This window comes from Heterodontus francisci, unplaced genomic scaffold (genome assembly GCF_036365525.1).
Source record: "Heterodontus francisci isolate sHetFra1 unplaced genomic scaffold, sHetFra1.hap1 HAP1_SCAFFOLD_1427, whole genome shotgun sequence".
Lineage (NCBI taxonomy): Eukaryota > Metazoa > Chordata > Chondrichthyes > Heterodontiformes > Heterodontidae > Heterodontus > Heterodontus francisci.
This window is the reverse complement of record NW_027141223.1, coordinates 8,013-23,241: the sequence shown is the minus strand read 5'-3', so window position 1 is coordinate 23,241 and position 15,229 is coordinate 8,013. Positions and strand designations below refer to the sequence as shown.

At 54.6% G+C, this 15,229-nt stretch overlaps 1 protein-coding gene across 1 annotated transcript; it reads right to left on the bottom strand.

Annotated features, from left to right (window-relative positions):
- Positions 1-1,512: 1,512 nt before the first annotated feature.
- On the bottom strand, positions 1,513-3,882 carry LOC137362483 (uncharacterized). The gene has a single exon (XM_068026862.1). It carries the CDS (start codon positions 3,842-3,844, stop codon positions 2,801-2,803), a length of 1,044 nt encoding a protein of 347 aa, XP_067882963.1. The 5' UTR covers positions 3,845-3,882; the 3' UTR covers positions 1,513-2,800.
- Between the last annotated feature and the right edge of the window lie 11,347 nt (positions 3,883-15,229).

The window sequence follows — 15,229 nt, the reverse complement described above, 5'->3', positions numbered from 1 at the left end:
GTCCCCCCTCTCTCTCTCGATCCCCTTCTCTCTCTGCCCCCACTCTCTTTCCGTCTCTCCCTCTCTGTGCCCCCTCTCTTTCTCTGCCCCCTCTCTATCTCTCTGTCCCCTGTCTATCTCTGCCCCTCCTCTCTTCCCCATCTCTCTTCCCCGTCTCTCTGTCCCTTTCTCTCTCTACCCCCTCTCTGTCTGTCCCCCTCTCTCTTTCTCTCTGCCCCCCAACTCTCTGTACCCCCCTCTCTCGATCCACTCCTCTCTCTACGCCCTTCTATCCCCCCTCTCTATCTCTCTGCCCCCCAGAATCTCTGCCCCCCTCCATTTCTGCCCCCTCCCTGTCTCTTTGTCACCCTCTCTCTGCCCCACGCTCTTCCCCCACTCTCTTTCTCTCTGCCCCCCAACTCTCTGTCCGCTCTCTCTCTCTCTCTGCCTCTCCTCTTTCACCTCCCCCCCTTCCCCGCCTTCCCATCTCTCTCTCCCTCCTTTCTCTCTCTGCCCCTCCTCTCTATACCCCCTCTCTGTCTGTCCCCCTCTCTCTACCCCCTCTCTCCTTCTCTGTCCCCTCTCTATCTCTGTGCCCCCTCTCTATCTCTCTGCCCCCTCCATTTCTGCCCCCTCCCCGTCTCTCTGTCACCCCACTCTCTGCCCCACCCTCTCTCTTCACCCACTCTCTTTCTCTATGCCCCCCCCATCTCTCTGTCCCCTGTCTCTCTCTGCCTCTCCTCTTTCCCCCCCCCTGCCCTCCCATCTCTCTCTCTCTCTGCCCCTCCTCTCTATACCCCCTCTCTGTCTGTCCCTCTCTCTCAACCCCCTCATCTCTCTACCCCCTCTCTCTTTCTCTCTGCACACTCCCTCTCTGCACGCTGTCTCTCTGTCCCCCTTCTCTCTCTCCGCCCCTCTTCTCTCTGTCCCAACCCCTCTCTGCACCCCCCCCCATCTCTCTGTCCCCTGTCTCTCTCTGGCCCTCCCCTCTCCCCCCGCCCCCTCTCTGCCCTGTCTCTCTGTCCCTCTCTCTCTCTCAACCCCCTCTCTCTACTCCTTCCTCTCTCTACCCCCTCCTCTCTCTACTCCCCTCTCTTTCTGCCCCTCTTCTCTCTACCCCTCTCTCTACCCCTCTCTCTACCCCCTCCTCTCTCTACTCCCCTCTCTTTCTGCCCCTTTTCTCTCTACCCCTCTCTCTACTCCCCTCTCTTTCTGCCCCTCTTCTCTCTACCCTCTCTCTCTCTACCCCCTCTCTCTGTCCCCCCCAGCTTTCTCTCTCCCCCTCCTCTCTCTCTTTCCCACCCGTCCCCACCTCTCCACAGCCTGTCTATGTTTCAGACTGATTCGAGCCGGTCCACCGAGAACAGCCAGTCCTGGGATTCCACTGGCGAGCCACAGGCCCTTTGGCCCATCACTGCCCTGCTGTATCTCTGAACAAGCCCTCCCCACGTTGGAGCTGTAAGCAGGTAGGGAGGCAAATGTGGTCTCGAGGGAAGGTTTACTGATGCTGCACACACACGGACAGATGGAGAGTTGATGAAAAAAGGTCAATTTTATTCGGAGTGATTGGCAAACACTCGAGTAACACTTAAACCACTGGAAATAAAGCTGTTGGTAGCATGATGAAAGAGTGACCCCATGACTCAGAGGCATGCCTCACCTCCAGCCTTTTAAAGGGGAGTTCCTGGCACTGAGCCCCACACACAGAGAACAGGAAGATCCCGGGATCAATTCTGGCAGGGAGCTGAAGTCCACAAGCGAGTGGCCTGGTCTCGTTCCCTTTCCCCTCCCCCCACCCCCGCCACATCCTCCCTCACTATCTTATTCAATTCTGGATTCTTCCTCTCCCCCATATTGCCCCTGTCGAGATCTATGGGGGGGGTAACAGCCCTGACCACTGTGGGTGCCGCTGTCACATCAGTTCCCCGGCTGGTGGCACCGCAGAACCGCGAGGCCCATGGCCTTGCACCGGGTGCAGCACCACAGGAGGTCGCCAGCTAGCAGGGAACTACAACTGAGTGGCTTCCCGGGCCATTTCAGAGTCAACCACCTTGCTGTGGATCAGGAGTCACATGTAGGCCAGGCCAGGTGAGGTCGGCAGATTTCCTTCCTTTAAGGACATCAGCTAAGATGAAGAAATTGGAGCCACTCGGCCCCTCAATTCTGCTCCGTTATTCCACAAGATCACGGCTGATCTCCCTTGACTCCATATTCCCGCCCAATCCCCATCCCTTAATTCTCTCCTTCCACCCCACCCCACCCCCGAAAATCTCCCTCCCCTCAGTCCGAATCTACTCAACGCCTGAACATCCCCAGCTCCCTACGGGGTAGGAATTCCAAAGATTCACCACCCTCGGAGTGAAGACATTTCTCCTCATCTCAGTGTGAAATGTCCGAGCCCCTATCCTGAGACTGTGTCCCTGTGTTCTAGACTCTCCAGTCCGGGGGGGTTGGGGATGGGGGGGAAACAGTCTGTCAGTATCTACCCTGTCAAACCCCTTCAGAATTTTACACATTTCAATGTGATCACCTCCCATTCGTCTAAACTCCAGGGAATATCGGCCCAGTCTCCTCAACCTCTCCTCATCGGACACTCCCCTCATTCATCCCGGGAACCAGTCTGGTGAACCTCCGTTGCCTCCCTCCAGGGAAATGGAATTATAATTAGATAAAAACAGTATCAAAAATAATCTTTGCCCCCTCCCCACCTGCCCTGCCCTCTATTAAGGACACCCCCCCCCCACTTTCCTTCCCTACCCCCACACCACCTCCCTCCCCCCCTCACCTCACCCCACCCCCCCTTGCTGGTTGGGGCCCGCCCTCAGAGTACGGTGATGTCCTGGTTGGTGTCTGTCCAGCCGGCAGTCCCGGAGAACGAATGGAGGTCACCGAGGAGCTGGTTGCCGCAGGCGGAGGCGGAGGCTGAGGCTGGGCCGGCCGAGTCTCCCTCCTCTCCCTCGGCCCGGGCCGCTCTCTCCCGCAGGTCCAGTCCCCCCAGGCTCGAGTAGTCGTCGCTGTCTGATTGGTCCGTCTCCTGGCCCTCGCCCCGGCTGCTGCCTCGGCCCGCCTCCCCCTCGCTCTCCCCGTCCGCCTCCCCCTCGCTCTCCCCGTCCCTGGGGCTCTGCTCGTCCTGCCCCCACTCCTCCTCCTCCTCCTCCTCCTCCAACTCTACCTCCCGCACCCCTGGTTTCCAGGGCAGCAGGTTCCTGACAGCCACTATGAAGGCCCGTCCTACGGATCTGGGACCCCGGGAGTCTCCCTCCCCCTCCTCCGGGTTGACGTACAGGCCCTTGTCCAGCCGGCACGGGTAGTAGGAGCTGCTGAAGGCCCGGAGCCTGCTCCAGGCACCGCAGAAGATGACAATCAGCAATATCAGCAGCAGCATCAGGAAGACCAGCGTGCCTGTCCGGTTGGGCCCAGCCCACACAGTGAACTCTGGCGGCAGGGCCATCTTTGAGGCCGTGGACACCTGCGTCGCTGTTGAGATCATCGTCGAGGTCATTGCTGGGGCCGTCGTCGAGGTCGTTGCTGTGGTCCAGGTTGTCGCTGGGGCCGTCGTCAAGGCCGCCTCCGGGGTCGTCGTCGAGGTCATCGCCGTGGCCGAAGTGTCTTCCTGTGTGTCCCGCCAGGCCGTGGTGTTCCCCGGGGTCATGGTCCACGTCGGCGTCGTGCCGTTGGTGCCTTGTCCTCCCACCGGAGCCAGGTCGGAGCTGACGTTGCCCCCAGCTCCGGCACCGGTCGGCGTGAGAGCCGGGGCAAGGGTGACATTGCCCGGTGCCTGGCTCACTGAGATGGCGGTCGTCATGGCGAGGAGGCAGGGGGTCAGGCCCAGCATCAGGCTGGCGGGCATCCTCCGGGCGGCCATCTTCCCTCTGCAACCTGTTAGGATTGGTGGGTGGGGGAAGGGGGGAAGGGGGTGTGAGGGGGTAAGAAACAGCGAGAGAACAGTTAGCTCCATGTGCAGTGATCTTCCAGCGTTCCGAGCATCCCCGATTAAAAAAAACCCTTCCTGCAAACCCCCTCCCCTGAAAACCCCCTTCCCTGAAATCCCCCTCCCCTGAAATCCCACTCCCCTGGAAACACCCTCCCCTGAAAACCCCCTCCCCTGAAAACCCACTCCCCTGAAAACACCCTCCCCTGAAAACCCCCTTCCCTGAAAACCCCCTCCCCTGAAAACCCACTCCCCTGAAAACACTCTCCCCTGAAAACCCCCTCCCCTGAAAACACCCTCCCCTGAAAATCCCCTTCCCTGAAAACCCCCTCCCCTGAAAACCCCCTCCCCTGAAAACCCACTTCCCTGAAAACCCACTCCCCTGCAAACCCCCTCCCCTGAAAACCCACTCCCCTGAAAACACCCTCCCCTGAAAACCCCCTTCCCTGAAAACCCCCTCCCCTGAAAACCCCCTCCCCTGAAAACCCCATCCCCTGAAAACACCCTCCCCTGAAAACCCCCTTCCCTGAAAACCCCCTCCCCTGAAAACCCCCTCCCCTGAAAACCCACTTCCCTGAAAACCCCTTCCCCTGAAAACCCCCTCCCCTGAAATCCCCCTCCCCTGAAAACCCCCTCCCCTGAAAACCCCCTTCCCAAAATACCCCCTCCCCTGAAAACCCCCTCCCCTGAAAACCTCCTTCCCAAAATACCCCCTCCCCTGAAAACTCCCTCCCCTGAAAACCTCCTTCCCAAAATACCCCCTCCCCTGAAAACCCCCTTCCCAAAATACCACCTCCCCTGAAAACCTCCTTCCCAAAATACCCCCTCCCCTGAAAACCCCCTTCCCAAAATACCCCCTCCCCTGAAAACCCCCTCCCCTGAAAACCCCCTTCCCAAAATACCCCCTCCCCTGAAAACCCCCTCCCCTGAAAACCTCCTTCCCAAAATACCCCCTCCCCTGAAAACTCCCTCCCCTGAAAACCCCCTTCCCAAAATACCCCCTCCCCTGAAAACCTCCTTCCCAAAATACCCCCTCCCCTGAAAACTCCCTCCCCTGAAAACCTCCTTCCCAAAATACCCCCTCCCCTGAAAACCTCCTTCCCAAAATACCCCCTCCACTGAAAACCTCCTTCCCAAAATACCCCCTCCCCTGAAAACCTCCTTCCCAAAATACCTCCTCCCCTGAAAACCTCCTTCCCAAAATACCCCCTCCCCTGAAAACCCCCTTCCCAAAATACCCCCTCCCCTGAAAACCCCCTCCCCTGAAAACCCCCTCCCCTGAAACCTGTCCCAAAAACCCCCTCCCCAAAATGCCCCGTCCCCGAATAACCCCCTCCCACAAACCATCCTCCCCTGAAAACCCCCTCCCCTGAAAGCCTACCCAAAAACACTGCACCCCACAACACTCCTCTCCCCTGATACAACCCCTCCCAGAATAATCCCCTCCCCCATACCCTCTCCCATGAAAACCCCCACCTCCGAAAAAACCCTGCTCCACAACACAAACCCTCCAAAACCCATCCTCATTTTAGGAAGGATGTGGAAGCCTTGGAGAGGGTGCAGAGGAGATTTACCAGGATGTTGCCTGGAATGGAGAATAAGTCTTACGAGGAAAGGCTGAACATTCTAGGCCTCTTCTCATTAGAACGGAGAAGGATGAGGGGTGACATGATAGAGGTTTATAAGATGATCAGGGGAATAGATAGGGTAGACAGTCAGAAACTTTTTCCCCGGGTGGAGCAAAGCGTTTCAAGGGGTCATAAATTTAAGGTGAAGGGTGGGAGATATAAGGGGGATGTCAGGGGAAGGTTCTTTACCCAGAGAGTGGTCGGGGCATGGAATGCCTTGCCTGGGGAAGTTGTTGAGTCAGAAACTTTAGGGACTTTCAAACGGCTTTTAGATAGGTATATGGATAAAGGAGAATGATGGGGTATAGATTAAATTGTCCTTGACAGAGGACAAAGGATCGGCACAACATCGTGGGCCGAAGGGCCTGTTCTGTGCTGTATTTTTCTATGTTCTATGTTTTTCTATGTTCTATCCCCCAAAACCCGCTCCCCCCAATGACATTGCCCCCCGAAAATCCCACCCAAAAAAAACCCTTCTCCACAACCCAACCTGAGCCTCCAAATCCCTTCCCAAACCCCCTCCCTCAAATCCATCCGCTGAAAAACTCCTTCAGGGCGGCACAGTGGCGCAGTGGTTAGCACCGCAGCCTCACAGCTCCAGCGACCCGGGTTCAATTCTGGGTACTGCCTGTGTGGAGTTTGCAAGTTCTCCCTGTGTCTACGTGGGTTTCCTCCGGGTGCTCCAGTTTCCTCCTACAAGCCAAAAGACTTGCAGGTTGATAGGTGAATTGGCCATTATAAATTACCCCTAGGATAGGTAGGTGGTAGGAGAATATAGGGACAGGTGAGGATGTGGTAGGAATATGGGATTAGTGTAGGATTAGTATAAAAATGGGTGGTTGATGGCCAGCACAGACTCGGTGGGCCGAAGGGCCTGTTTCAGTGCTGTATCTCTAAACTAAACTAAACTTCTCCACAACCCAATTCTCAAAACCTTCCCAAAACCCCCTCCCCAAAAGCCTCTCTACACATCCCAACCCTGTTAAAACCCCCTCCCCAAAACCCCCTCTACAGGACCCAACCCTGTTAAAGCCCCCTCCCAAAAACCCTCTGTACACAGCCCAACCCTCCCAAAACCCCCTCCCCAAAAATCCCTCTGCACAACCCAACCCACCCAAAGCCCCTTCCCCGAAACCCCCTCTTTTCAACAAATCCCCCTCCCCAAAACCCCCTCTACACAACCCAACCCTCCCAAAACCCCCTCCCCAAAACCCCCTCTACACAACCCAACCCTCCCAAAACCCCCTCCCCAAAACTCCCTCGACACAACCCAACCCTCCCAAAACCCCCTCCCCAAAACTCCCTCGACACAACCCAACCCTCCCAAAACCCCCTCCCCAAAAGCCTCTCTACACAACCCAACCCTCCCAAAACCCCCTCCCCAAAACCCCCTCTACACAACCCAACCCTCCCAAAACCCCCTCCCCAAAACTCCCTCGACACAACCCAACCCTCCCAAAACCCCCTCCCCAAAAATCCCTCTGCACAACCCAACCCACCCAAAGCCCCTTCCCCGAAACCCCCTCTTTTCAACAAATCCCCCTCCCCAAAACCCCCTCTACACAACCCAACCCTCCCAAAACCCCCTCCCCAAAACCCCCTCTACACAACCCAACCCTCCCAAAACCCCCTCCCCAAAACTCCCTCGACACAACCCAACCCTCCCAAAACCCCCTCCCCAAAAATCCCTCTACACAACCCAACCCACCCAAAGCCCCTTCCCCTAAACCCCCTCTTTTCAACAAAGCCCCCTCCCCAAAACCCCCTCTACACAACTCAACCTGGTCAAATGCCCCTCCCCTGAAAACCCCTTCTAGGAGCATACAGAATAGGAGCAGGGGTAGGCTATTCGGCCCCTCAAGTCTGCTCTCCCATTCAACCAGCTGATCTGCCTGAAGACCACTGTCCCACAATATCCCCAAATCCCTTCTTTAATATTTAGGAATCTATTGATTTCTGTCTTGGACATGCTCAATGACGGAGCCTCCACAGTCCTCTGGGATAGAGAATTCCCCCAGCCTGTGTGTGAAAAAAAATTCCTCCTCACATCAGTCCTAAATGGCCTGCGATGTATTCTGAGGTGTAGGAACAGGGATGTCTTGCTGCAATTATACAGGGTCTTGGTGAGGCCACACCTGGAATATTGTGTGCAGTTTTGGTCTCCTTATCTGAGGAAGGATGTTCTTGCTATAGAGGGAGTGCAGCGAAGGTTTACCAGACTGATTCCTGGGATGGTGGGACTGACGTATGAGGAGAGATTGAGTTGGTTAGGATTATGTCCATTGGAGTTCAGAAGAGTGAGGGGGGATCTCACAGAAACCTATAAAATTCTAACGGGACTTGACAGGGTAGATGCAGGAAGGATGTTCCCGATGGTGGGGGAGTCCAGAAACAGGGGTTCAAAGTGTAAGGATACGGGGTAAACCTTTCAGGACTGAGACGAGGAGAAATTTCTTCACCCAGAGAGTGGTGAACCTGTGGAATTCGCTACCACAGAAAGCAGTTGAGGCCAAAACATTGTATGTTTTCAAGAAGGAGTTAGATATAGCTCTTGGGTCTAAAGAGATCAAAGGGTAGGGGGCGAAAGCGGGAACAGGTTACTGAGTTGGATGATCAGCCATGATCATAATGAATGGCGGAGCAGGCTCGAAGGGCCGAATGGCCTACTCCTGCTCCTATTTTCTATGTTTCCAGACTCACCAGTCAGAGGAAACATCCTTCCTGCATCTAGCCTGTCACGCCCTGTAAGAATCTCGCATCTTTCAATGAGATCATCTCTCAGACTTCGAAACTCTGGAGAATACAGGCCCAGTTTCTTCAATCTCTCTTCATAAGACAGTCCCATCATCCCAGGGATTAGTCTGGTGAACCTCCATTGCACTCTCTCTAGGGCAAGTATATCCTTCCCTAGATAATGAGACCAGAACTGTACACAATATTCCAGGTGCAATCTCACCAAGGCTCTATACAATTGCAGCAAGACATCTTTACTCCTGTACTCAAATCCCCTTGCAATGAAGACCAACACACCATTTGCCTTCTTAATTGTTTGCTGCACCTGCATACTAGCTTTTAGTGACTCATGAACAAGGACACCCAGGTCTCTTTGGACATCAACACTTCCCAAGCTCTCACCTTTTAAGAAATACTCTGCCTTTCTGTTTTTTCTACCAAAGTGGATCCCTTCTCACTTATTCACATCTCTTCCATCTGCCATGTTCTTGCCCATTCACTGAGCCTGTCCAAAACTCACTGAAGCCTCCTTGCAACCTCCTCACAACTTACATTCCCACCTAGCTTTGTATCATCCGCAAATTTGGAAATATTACAATTGGTCCCCGTATCCAAATCATTTACATAGATTGTAAATAGCTGTGGTCCAAGCACTGATCCTTGTGGTACCTCACTAGAAACAGCCTGCCATCCTGAGAATGATCTATATATTCCTACTCTCTGCTCTCTGTCCATTAAACAATTCCCAACTCACACCAGTATATTTGGTCCAATCCCATGCACTGTAATTTTGTCCACCAGTGATAGACTGGGGCAAGCTACAAAAATGCTGCTCAGCTGATCTAAACTTACCTGATCTGAATGAGGCCCAGGCTTTCACTCACCTGGCAAGGCCTCATCACCATGGTTACGGTGGCTCCTTTTTTTTCACTGCAGCCGCTGACGAACTGAGAGTGGCCCAGAGAGCGAGAGAGAGAGAAAAACCCAGAGAGAGAGAGAGAGAGAGAGCTATCCAGAGAGAGAGAGAGAGACCCAGAGAGAGGGAGAGACACCAAGAGAGAGAGAGAGAGAGACCCAGAGAGAGAGAGAAACCCAGAGAGAGAGAGAGAGAGAGAGAGATCCAGAGAGAGAGAGAAACCCAGAGAGAGAGCTATCCAGAGAGAGCTATCCAGAGAGAGAGAGACCCAGAGAGAGAGAGAAACCCAGAGAGAGAGATACCCAGAGAGAGAGGCAGAGAGAGAGAGAGAGAGAGAGAGACACCCAGAGAGAGAGAGAGAGAGACCCAGAGAGAGAGAGAAACCCAGAGAGAGAGATACCCAGAGAGAGAGGCAGAGAGAGAGAGAGAGAGAGAGAGACACCCAGAGAGAGAGAGAGAGAGACCCAGAGAGAGAGAGAAACCCAGAGAGAGAGAGAGAGAGAGCTATCCAGAGAGAGAGAGAGATCCAGAGAGAGAGTGAAACCCAGAGAGAGGGAGAGACACCCAGAGAGAGAGAGAGAGAGACCCAGAGAGAGAGAGAAACCCAGAGAGAGAGAGAGAGAGAGAGAGCTATCCAGAGAGAGAGAGAGAGATCCAGAGAGAGAGAGAACCCAGAGAGAGAGAGAGAGAGACCCAGAGAGAGAGAGAAACCCAGAGAGAGAGAGAGAGAGAGAGCTATCCAGAGAGAGAGAGAGATCCAGAGAGAGAGAGAAACCCAGAGAGAGAGATACCCAGAGAGAGAGGCAGAGAGAGAGAGAGAGAGAGACACCCAGAGAGAGAGAGAGAGAGACCCAGAGAGAGAGCTATCCAGAGAGAGAGAGACCCAGAGAGAGAGAGAAACCCAGAGAGAGAGATACCCAGAGAGAGAGGCAGAGAGAGAGAGAGAGAGAGACACCCAGAGAGAGAGAGAGAGAGACCCAGAGAGAGAGAGAAACCCAGAGAGAGAGAGAGAGAGAGCTATCCAGAGAGAGAGAGAGATCCAGAGAGAGAGTGAAACCCAGAGAGAGGGAGAGACACCCAGAGAGAGAGAGAGAGAGACCCAGAGAGAGAGAGAAACCCAGAGAGAGAGAGAGAGAGAGAGAAACCCAGAGAGAGAGAGAGAGAGAGAGAGCTATCCAGAGAGAGAGAGAGATCCAGAGAGAGAGAGAAACCCAGAGAGAGAGAGAGACCCAGAGAGAGAGAGAAACCCAGAGAGAGAGATACCCAGAGAGAGAGGCAGAGAGAGAGAGAGAGTGACACCCAGAGAGAGAGAGAGAGCTATCCAGAGAGAGAGAGAAACCCAGAGAGAGAGAGACCCAGAGAGAGAGAGAGAGAGCTATCCAGAGAGAGAGAGACAGAGAGAGAGAGTGAGACCCAGAGAGAGAAAGTGCCCCAGAGAGAGAGTGAGAGACCCAGAGAGATTGAGAGAGAGAGAGAGACCCAGAGAGATAGAGAGAGAGAGAGACCCAGAGAGAGAGACCCAGAGAGAGAGAGACAGAGAGAGAGAGAGAGAGACTCAGAGAGAGAGTCCCAGAGAGAGAGGGACAGAGAGAGAGGGACAGAGAGAGAGAGTGAGACCCAGGGAGAGAGAGAGAGACCCAGAGAGAGAGAGTGAGGCCCAGAGAGAGAGAGAGAGCGACCCAGAGAGAGAGAGTGAGAGTGCGACCCAGAGAGAGAGAGTGAGACCCAGGGAGAGAGAGTGAGGCTCAGAGAGAGTGAGGCCCAGAGAGAGAGAGTGAGACCCAGAGAGAGAGAGAGAGACCCAGAAAGAGAGAGAGAGACCCAGAGAGAGAGGCAGAGAGAGAGAGAAAGAGAGAAACCCAGAGAGAGAGAGAGACCCAGAGAGAGAGAGAGAGAGACCCAGAGAGAGAGAGACCCAGAGAGAGAGAGAGACCCAGAGAGAGAGAGACCCAGAGAGAGAGAGACCCAGAGAGAGAGACCCAGAGAGAGAGATGGAGACTCCCAGAGAGAGAGAGACCCAGAGAGAGAGAGAGAGAGACCCAGAGAGAGATAGAGACAGAGTGAGAGACCCAGGGAGAGAGAGAGAGACCCAGAGAGAGTGTGAGGCCCAGAGAGAGAGAGCGACCCAGAGAGAGAGAGTGAGAGTGCGACCCAGAGAGAGAGAGTGAGACCCAGGGAGAGAGAGTGAGACCCAGGGAGAGAGAGAGAGACCCAGAGAGAGAGTGAGGCTCAGAGAGAGTGAGGCCCAGAGAGAGAGAGTGAGGCCCAGAGAGAGAGAGTGAGACCCAGAGAGAGAGAGAGAGACCCAGAGAGAGTGTGAGGCCCAGAGAGAGAGAGCGACCCAGAGAGAGAGAGTGAGAGTGCGACCCAGAGAGAGAGAGAGAGACCCAGAGAGAGAGTGAGGCTCAGAGAGAGTGAGGCCCAGAGAGAGAGAGTGAGGCCCAGAGAGAGAGAGTGAGACCCAGAGAGAGAGAGAGACCCAGAAAGAGAGAGAGAGACCCAGAGAGAGAGGCAGAGAGAGAGAGAAAGAGAGAAACCCAGAGAGAGAGAGACCCAGAGAGAGAGAGAGAGAGAGACCCAGAGAGAGAGACCCAGAGAGAGAGAGAGAGACCCAGAGAGAGAGACCCAGAGAGAGAGAGACCCAGAGAGAGAAACCCAGAGAGAGAGATAGAGACACCCAGAGAGAGAGAGACCCAGAGAGAGAGAGAGAGAGAGACCCAGAGAGAGATAGAGACAGAGTGAGAGACCCAGAGAGATAGAGAGAGGCCCAGAGAGAGAGAGAGAGAGAGACCCAGAGAGAGAAAGTGACCCAGAGAAAGAGAGAGAGACCCAGAGAGAGAGAGACAGAGAGAGAGAGTGAGACCCAGAGAAAGTGACCCAGAGAGTGAGAGACCCAGAGAGAGACACAGAGAGAGAGAGAGAGTGAGACCCAGAGAGAGAGAGACAGAGAGAGAGAGAGAGAGACGAGAGAGACCCAGAGAGAGAGAGACAGAGAGAGAGAGAGTGAGACCCAGAGAGAGAAAGTGACCCAGAGAGAGAGAGAGAGACCCAGAGAGAGAGAGTGAGACCCAGAGAGAGGGAGACAGAGAGAGAGAGAGACCCAGAGAGAGAGAGACAGAGAGAGAGAGTGAGACCCAGAGAAAGTGACCCAGAGAGAGAGAGACCCAGAGAGAGAGACAGAGAGAGAGAGAGAGCGACCCCAGAGAGAGAGAGAGAGTGCGACCCAGAGAGAGAGAGAGTGCGACCCAGAGAGAGAGAGAGTGAGACCCAGGGAGAGAGAGTGAGACCCAGGGAGAGAGAGAGAGACCCAGAGAGAGAGTGAGGCTCAGAGAGATTGAGGCCCAGAGAGAGAGAGCGAGGCCCAGAGAGAGAGAGACAGAGAGAGAGAGTGAGACCCAGAGAAAGTGACCCAGAGAGAGAGAGACCCAGAGAGAGAGACAGAGAGAGAGAGAGAGCGACCCAGAGAGAGAGAGAGACCCAGAGAGAGAGACCCAGAGAAAGTGACCCAGAGAGTGAGAGACCCAGAGAGAGACACAGAGAGAGAGAGAGAGTGAGACCCAGAGAGAGAGAGACAGAGAGAGAGAGAGAGAGAGAGAGAGACCCAGAGAGAGAGAGACAGAGAGAGAGAGAGTGAGACCCAGAGAGAGAGTGAGACCCAGAGAGAGAGAGAGAGACCCAGAAAGAGAGAGAGAGAGACCCAGAGAGAGAGGCAGAGAGAGAGAGAAAGAGAGAAACCCAGAGAGAGAGAGACCCAGAGAGAGAGAGAGAGACCCAGAGAGAGAGAGACCCAGAGAGAGAGAGAGACCCAGAGAGAGAGAGACCCAGAGAGAGAGACCCAGAAAGAGAGATAGAGACACCCAGAGAGAGAGAGACCCAGAGAGAGAGAGAGAGAGACTCAGAGAGAGATAGACAGAGAGAGAGAGAGTGAGACCCAGAGAGAGAAAGTGACCCAGAGAGAGAGAGAGACCCAGAGAGAGAGACAGAGAGAGAGAGTGAGACCCAGAGAAAGTGACCCAGAGAGAGAGAGAGACCCAGAGAGAGAGACAGAGAGAGAGAGAGTGAGACCCAGAGAGAGAGAGAGACAAGAGAGAGAGAGAGAGAGTGAGACCCAGAGAGAGAGAGACAGAGAGAGAGAGAGTGAGACCCAGAGAGAGAAAGTGACCCAGGGAGATAGAGAGAGGCCCAGGGAGAGAGAGAGAGAGACCCAGAGAGAGAAAGTGACCCAGAGAGAGAGAGAGAGACCCAGAGATAGAGAGACAGAGAGAGAGAGTGAGACCCAGAGAAAGTGACCCAGAGAGAGAGAGAGACCCAGAGAGAGAGACAGAGAGAGAGAGAGAGTGAGACCCAGAGAGAGAGAGACAGAGAGAGAGAGAGAGAGTGAGACCCAGAGAGAGAGAGACAGAGAGAGAGAGAGAGAGACCCAGAGAGAGAGAGACAGAGAGAGAGAGAGTGAGACCCAGAGAGAGAAAGTGACCCAGAGAGAGAGAGAGACCCAGAGAGAGAGACAGAGAGAGAGAGAGAGTTGAGACCCAGAGAGAGAGAGACAGAGAGAGAGAGAGAGAGTGAGACCCAGAGAGAGAGAGACAGAGAGAGAGAGAGAGAGACCCAGAGAGAGAGAGACAGAGAGAGAGAGAGTGAGACCCAGAGAGAGAAAGTGACCCAGAGAGAGAGAGAGAGACCCAGAGAGAGGGAGAGAGTGAGACCCAGAGAGAGAGAGACAGAGAGAGAGAGAGAGAGACCCAGAGAGAGAGAGACAGAGAGAGAGAGAGAGAGAGACCCAGAGAGAGGGAGAGAGTGAGACCCAGAGAGAGGGAGACAGAGAGAGAGAGAGACCCAGAAAGAGAGAGACAGAGACAGAGAGAGTGAGACCCAGAGAGAGAAAGTGACCCAGAGAGAGAGAGAGACCCAGAGCGAGAGACCAGCGACGAGACCAAGGGAGAGACCCAGAGAGAGAGAGAGAGTGAGACCCAGAGAGTGAGAGACAGAGAGAGAGAGAGAGTGAGACCCAGAGAGAGAAAGTGCCCCAGAGAGAGAGTGAGAGACCCAGAGAGATAGAGAGAGAGAGAGAGACCCAGAGAGATATAGAGAGAGAGAGAGACCCAGAGAGAGAGACCCAGAGAGAGAGAGACAGAGAGAGAGAGAGAGAGACCCAGAGAGAGAGACCCAGAGAGAGAGGGACAGAGAGAGAGGGACAGAGAGAGAGAGTGAGACCCAGGGATAGAGAGAGAGACCCAGAGAGAGAGTGAGGCCCAGAGAGAGAGAGAGAGCGACCCAGAGAGAGAGAGAGAGAGAGTGCGACCCAGAGAGAGAGAGAGAGTGCGACCCAGAGAGAGAGAGTGAGACCCAGGGAGAGAGAGTGAGACCCAGGGAGAGAGAGAGAGACCCAGAGAGATAGTGAGGCTCAGAGAGAGTGAGGCCCAGAGAGAGAGAGTGAGGCCCAGAGAGAGAGAGTGAGACCCAGAGAGACCCAGAGAGAGAGAGAGAGACCCAGAGAGAGAGAGACAGAGAGAGAGTGAGACCCAGAGAAAGTGACCCAGAGAGAGAGAGACCCAGAGAGAGAGACAGAGAGAGAGAGAGAGAGTGAGACCCAGAGAGAGAGAGACAGAGAGAGAGAGAGAGAGTGAGACCCCAGAGAGAGAGAGACAGAGAGAGAGAGAGAGAGAGAGAGACCCAGAAAGAGAGAGAGAGAGACCCAGAGAGAGAGAGACCCAGAGAGAGAGAGAGACCCAGAGAGAGACCCAGAGAGAGAGACCCAGAGAGAGAGATAGAGACACCCAGAGAGAGAGAGACCCAGAGAGAGAGAGAGAGAGACCCAGAGAGAGATAGAGACAGAGTGAGAGACCCAGAGAGATAGAGAGAGGCCCAGAGAGAGAGAGAGAGAGACCCAGAGAGAGAAAGTGACCCAGAGAGAGAGAGAGAGACCCAGAGAGAGAGAGACAGAGAGAGAGAGTGAGACCCAGAGAAAGTGACCCAGAGAGAGAGAGACCCAGAGAGAGAGACAGAGAGAGAGAGAGAGTGAGACCCAGAGAGAGAGAGACAGAG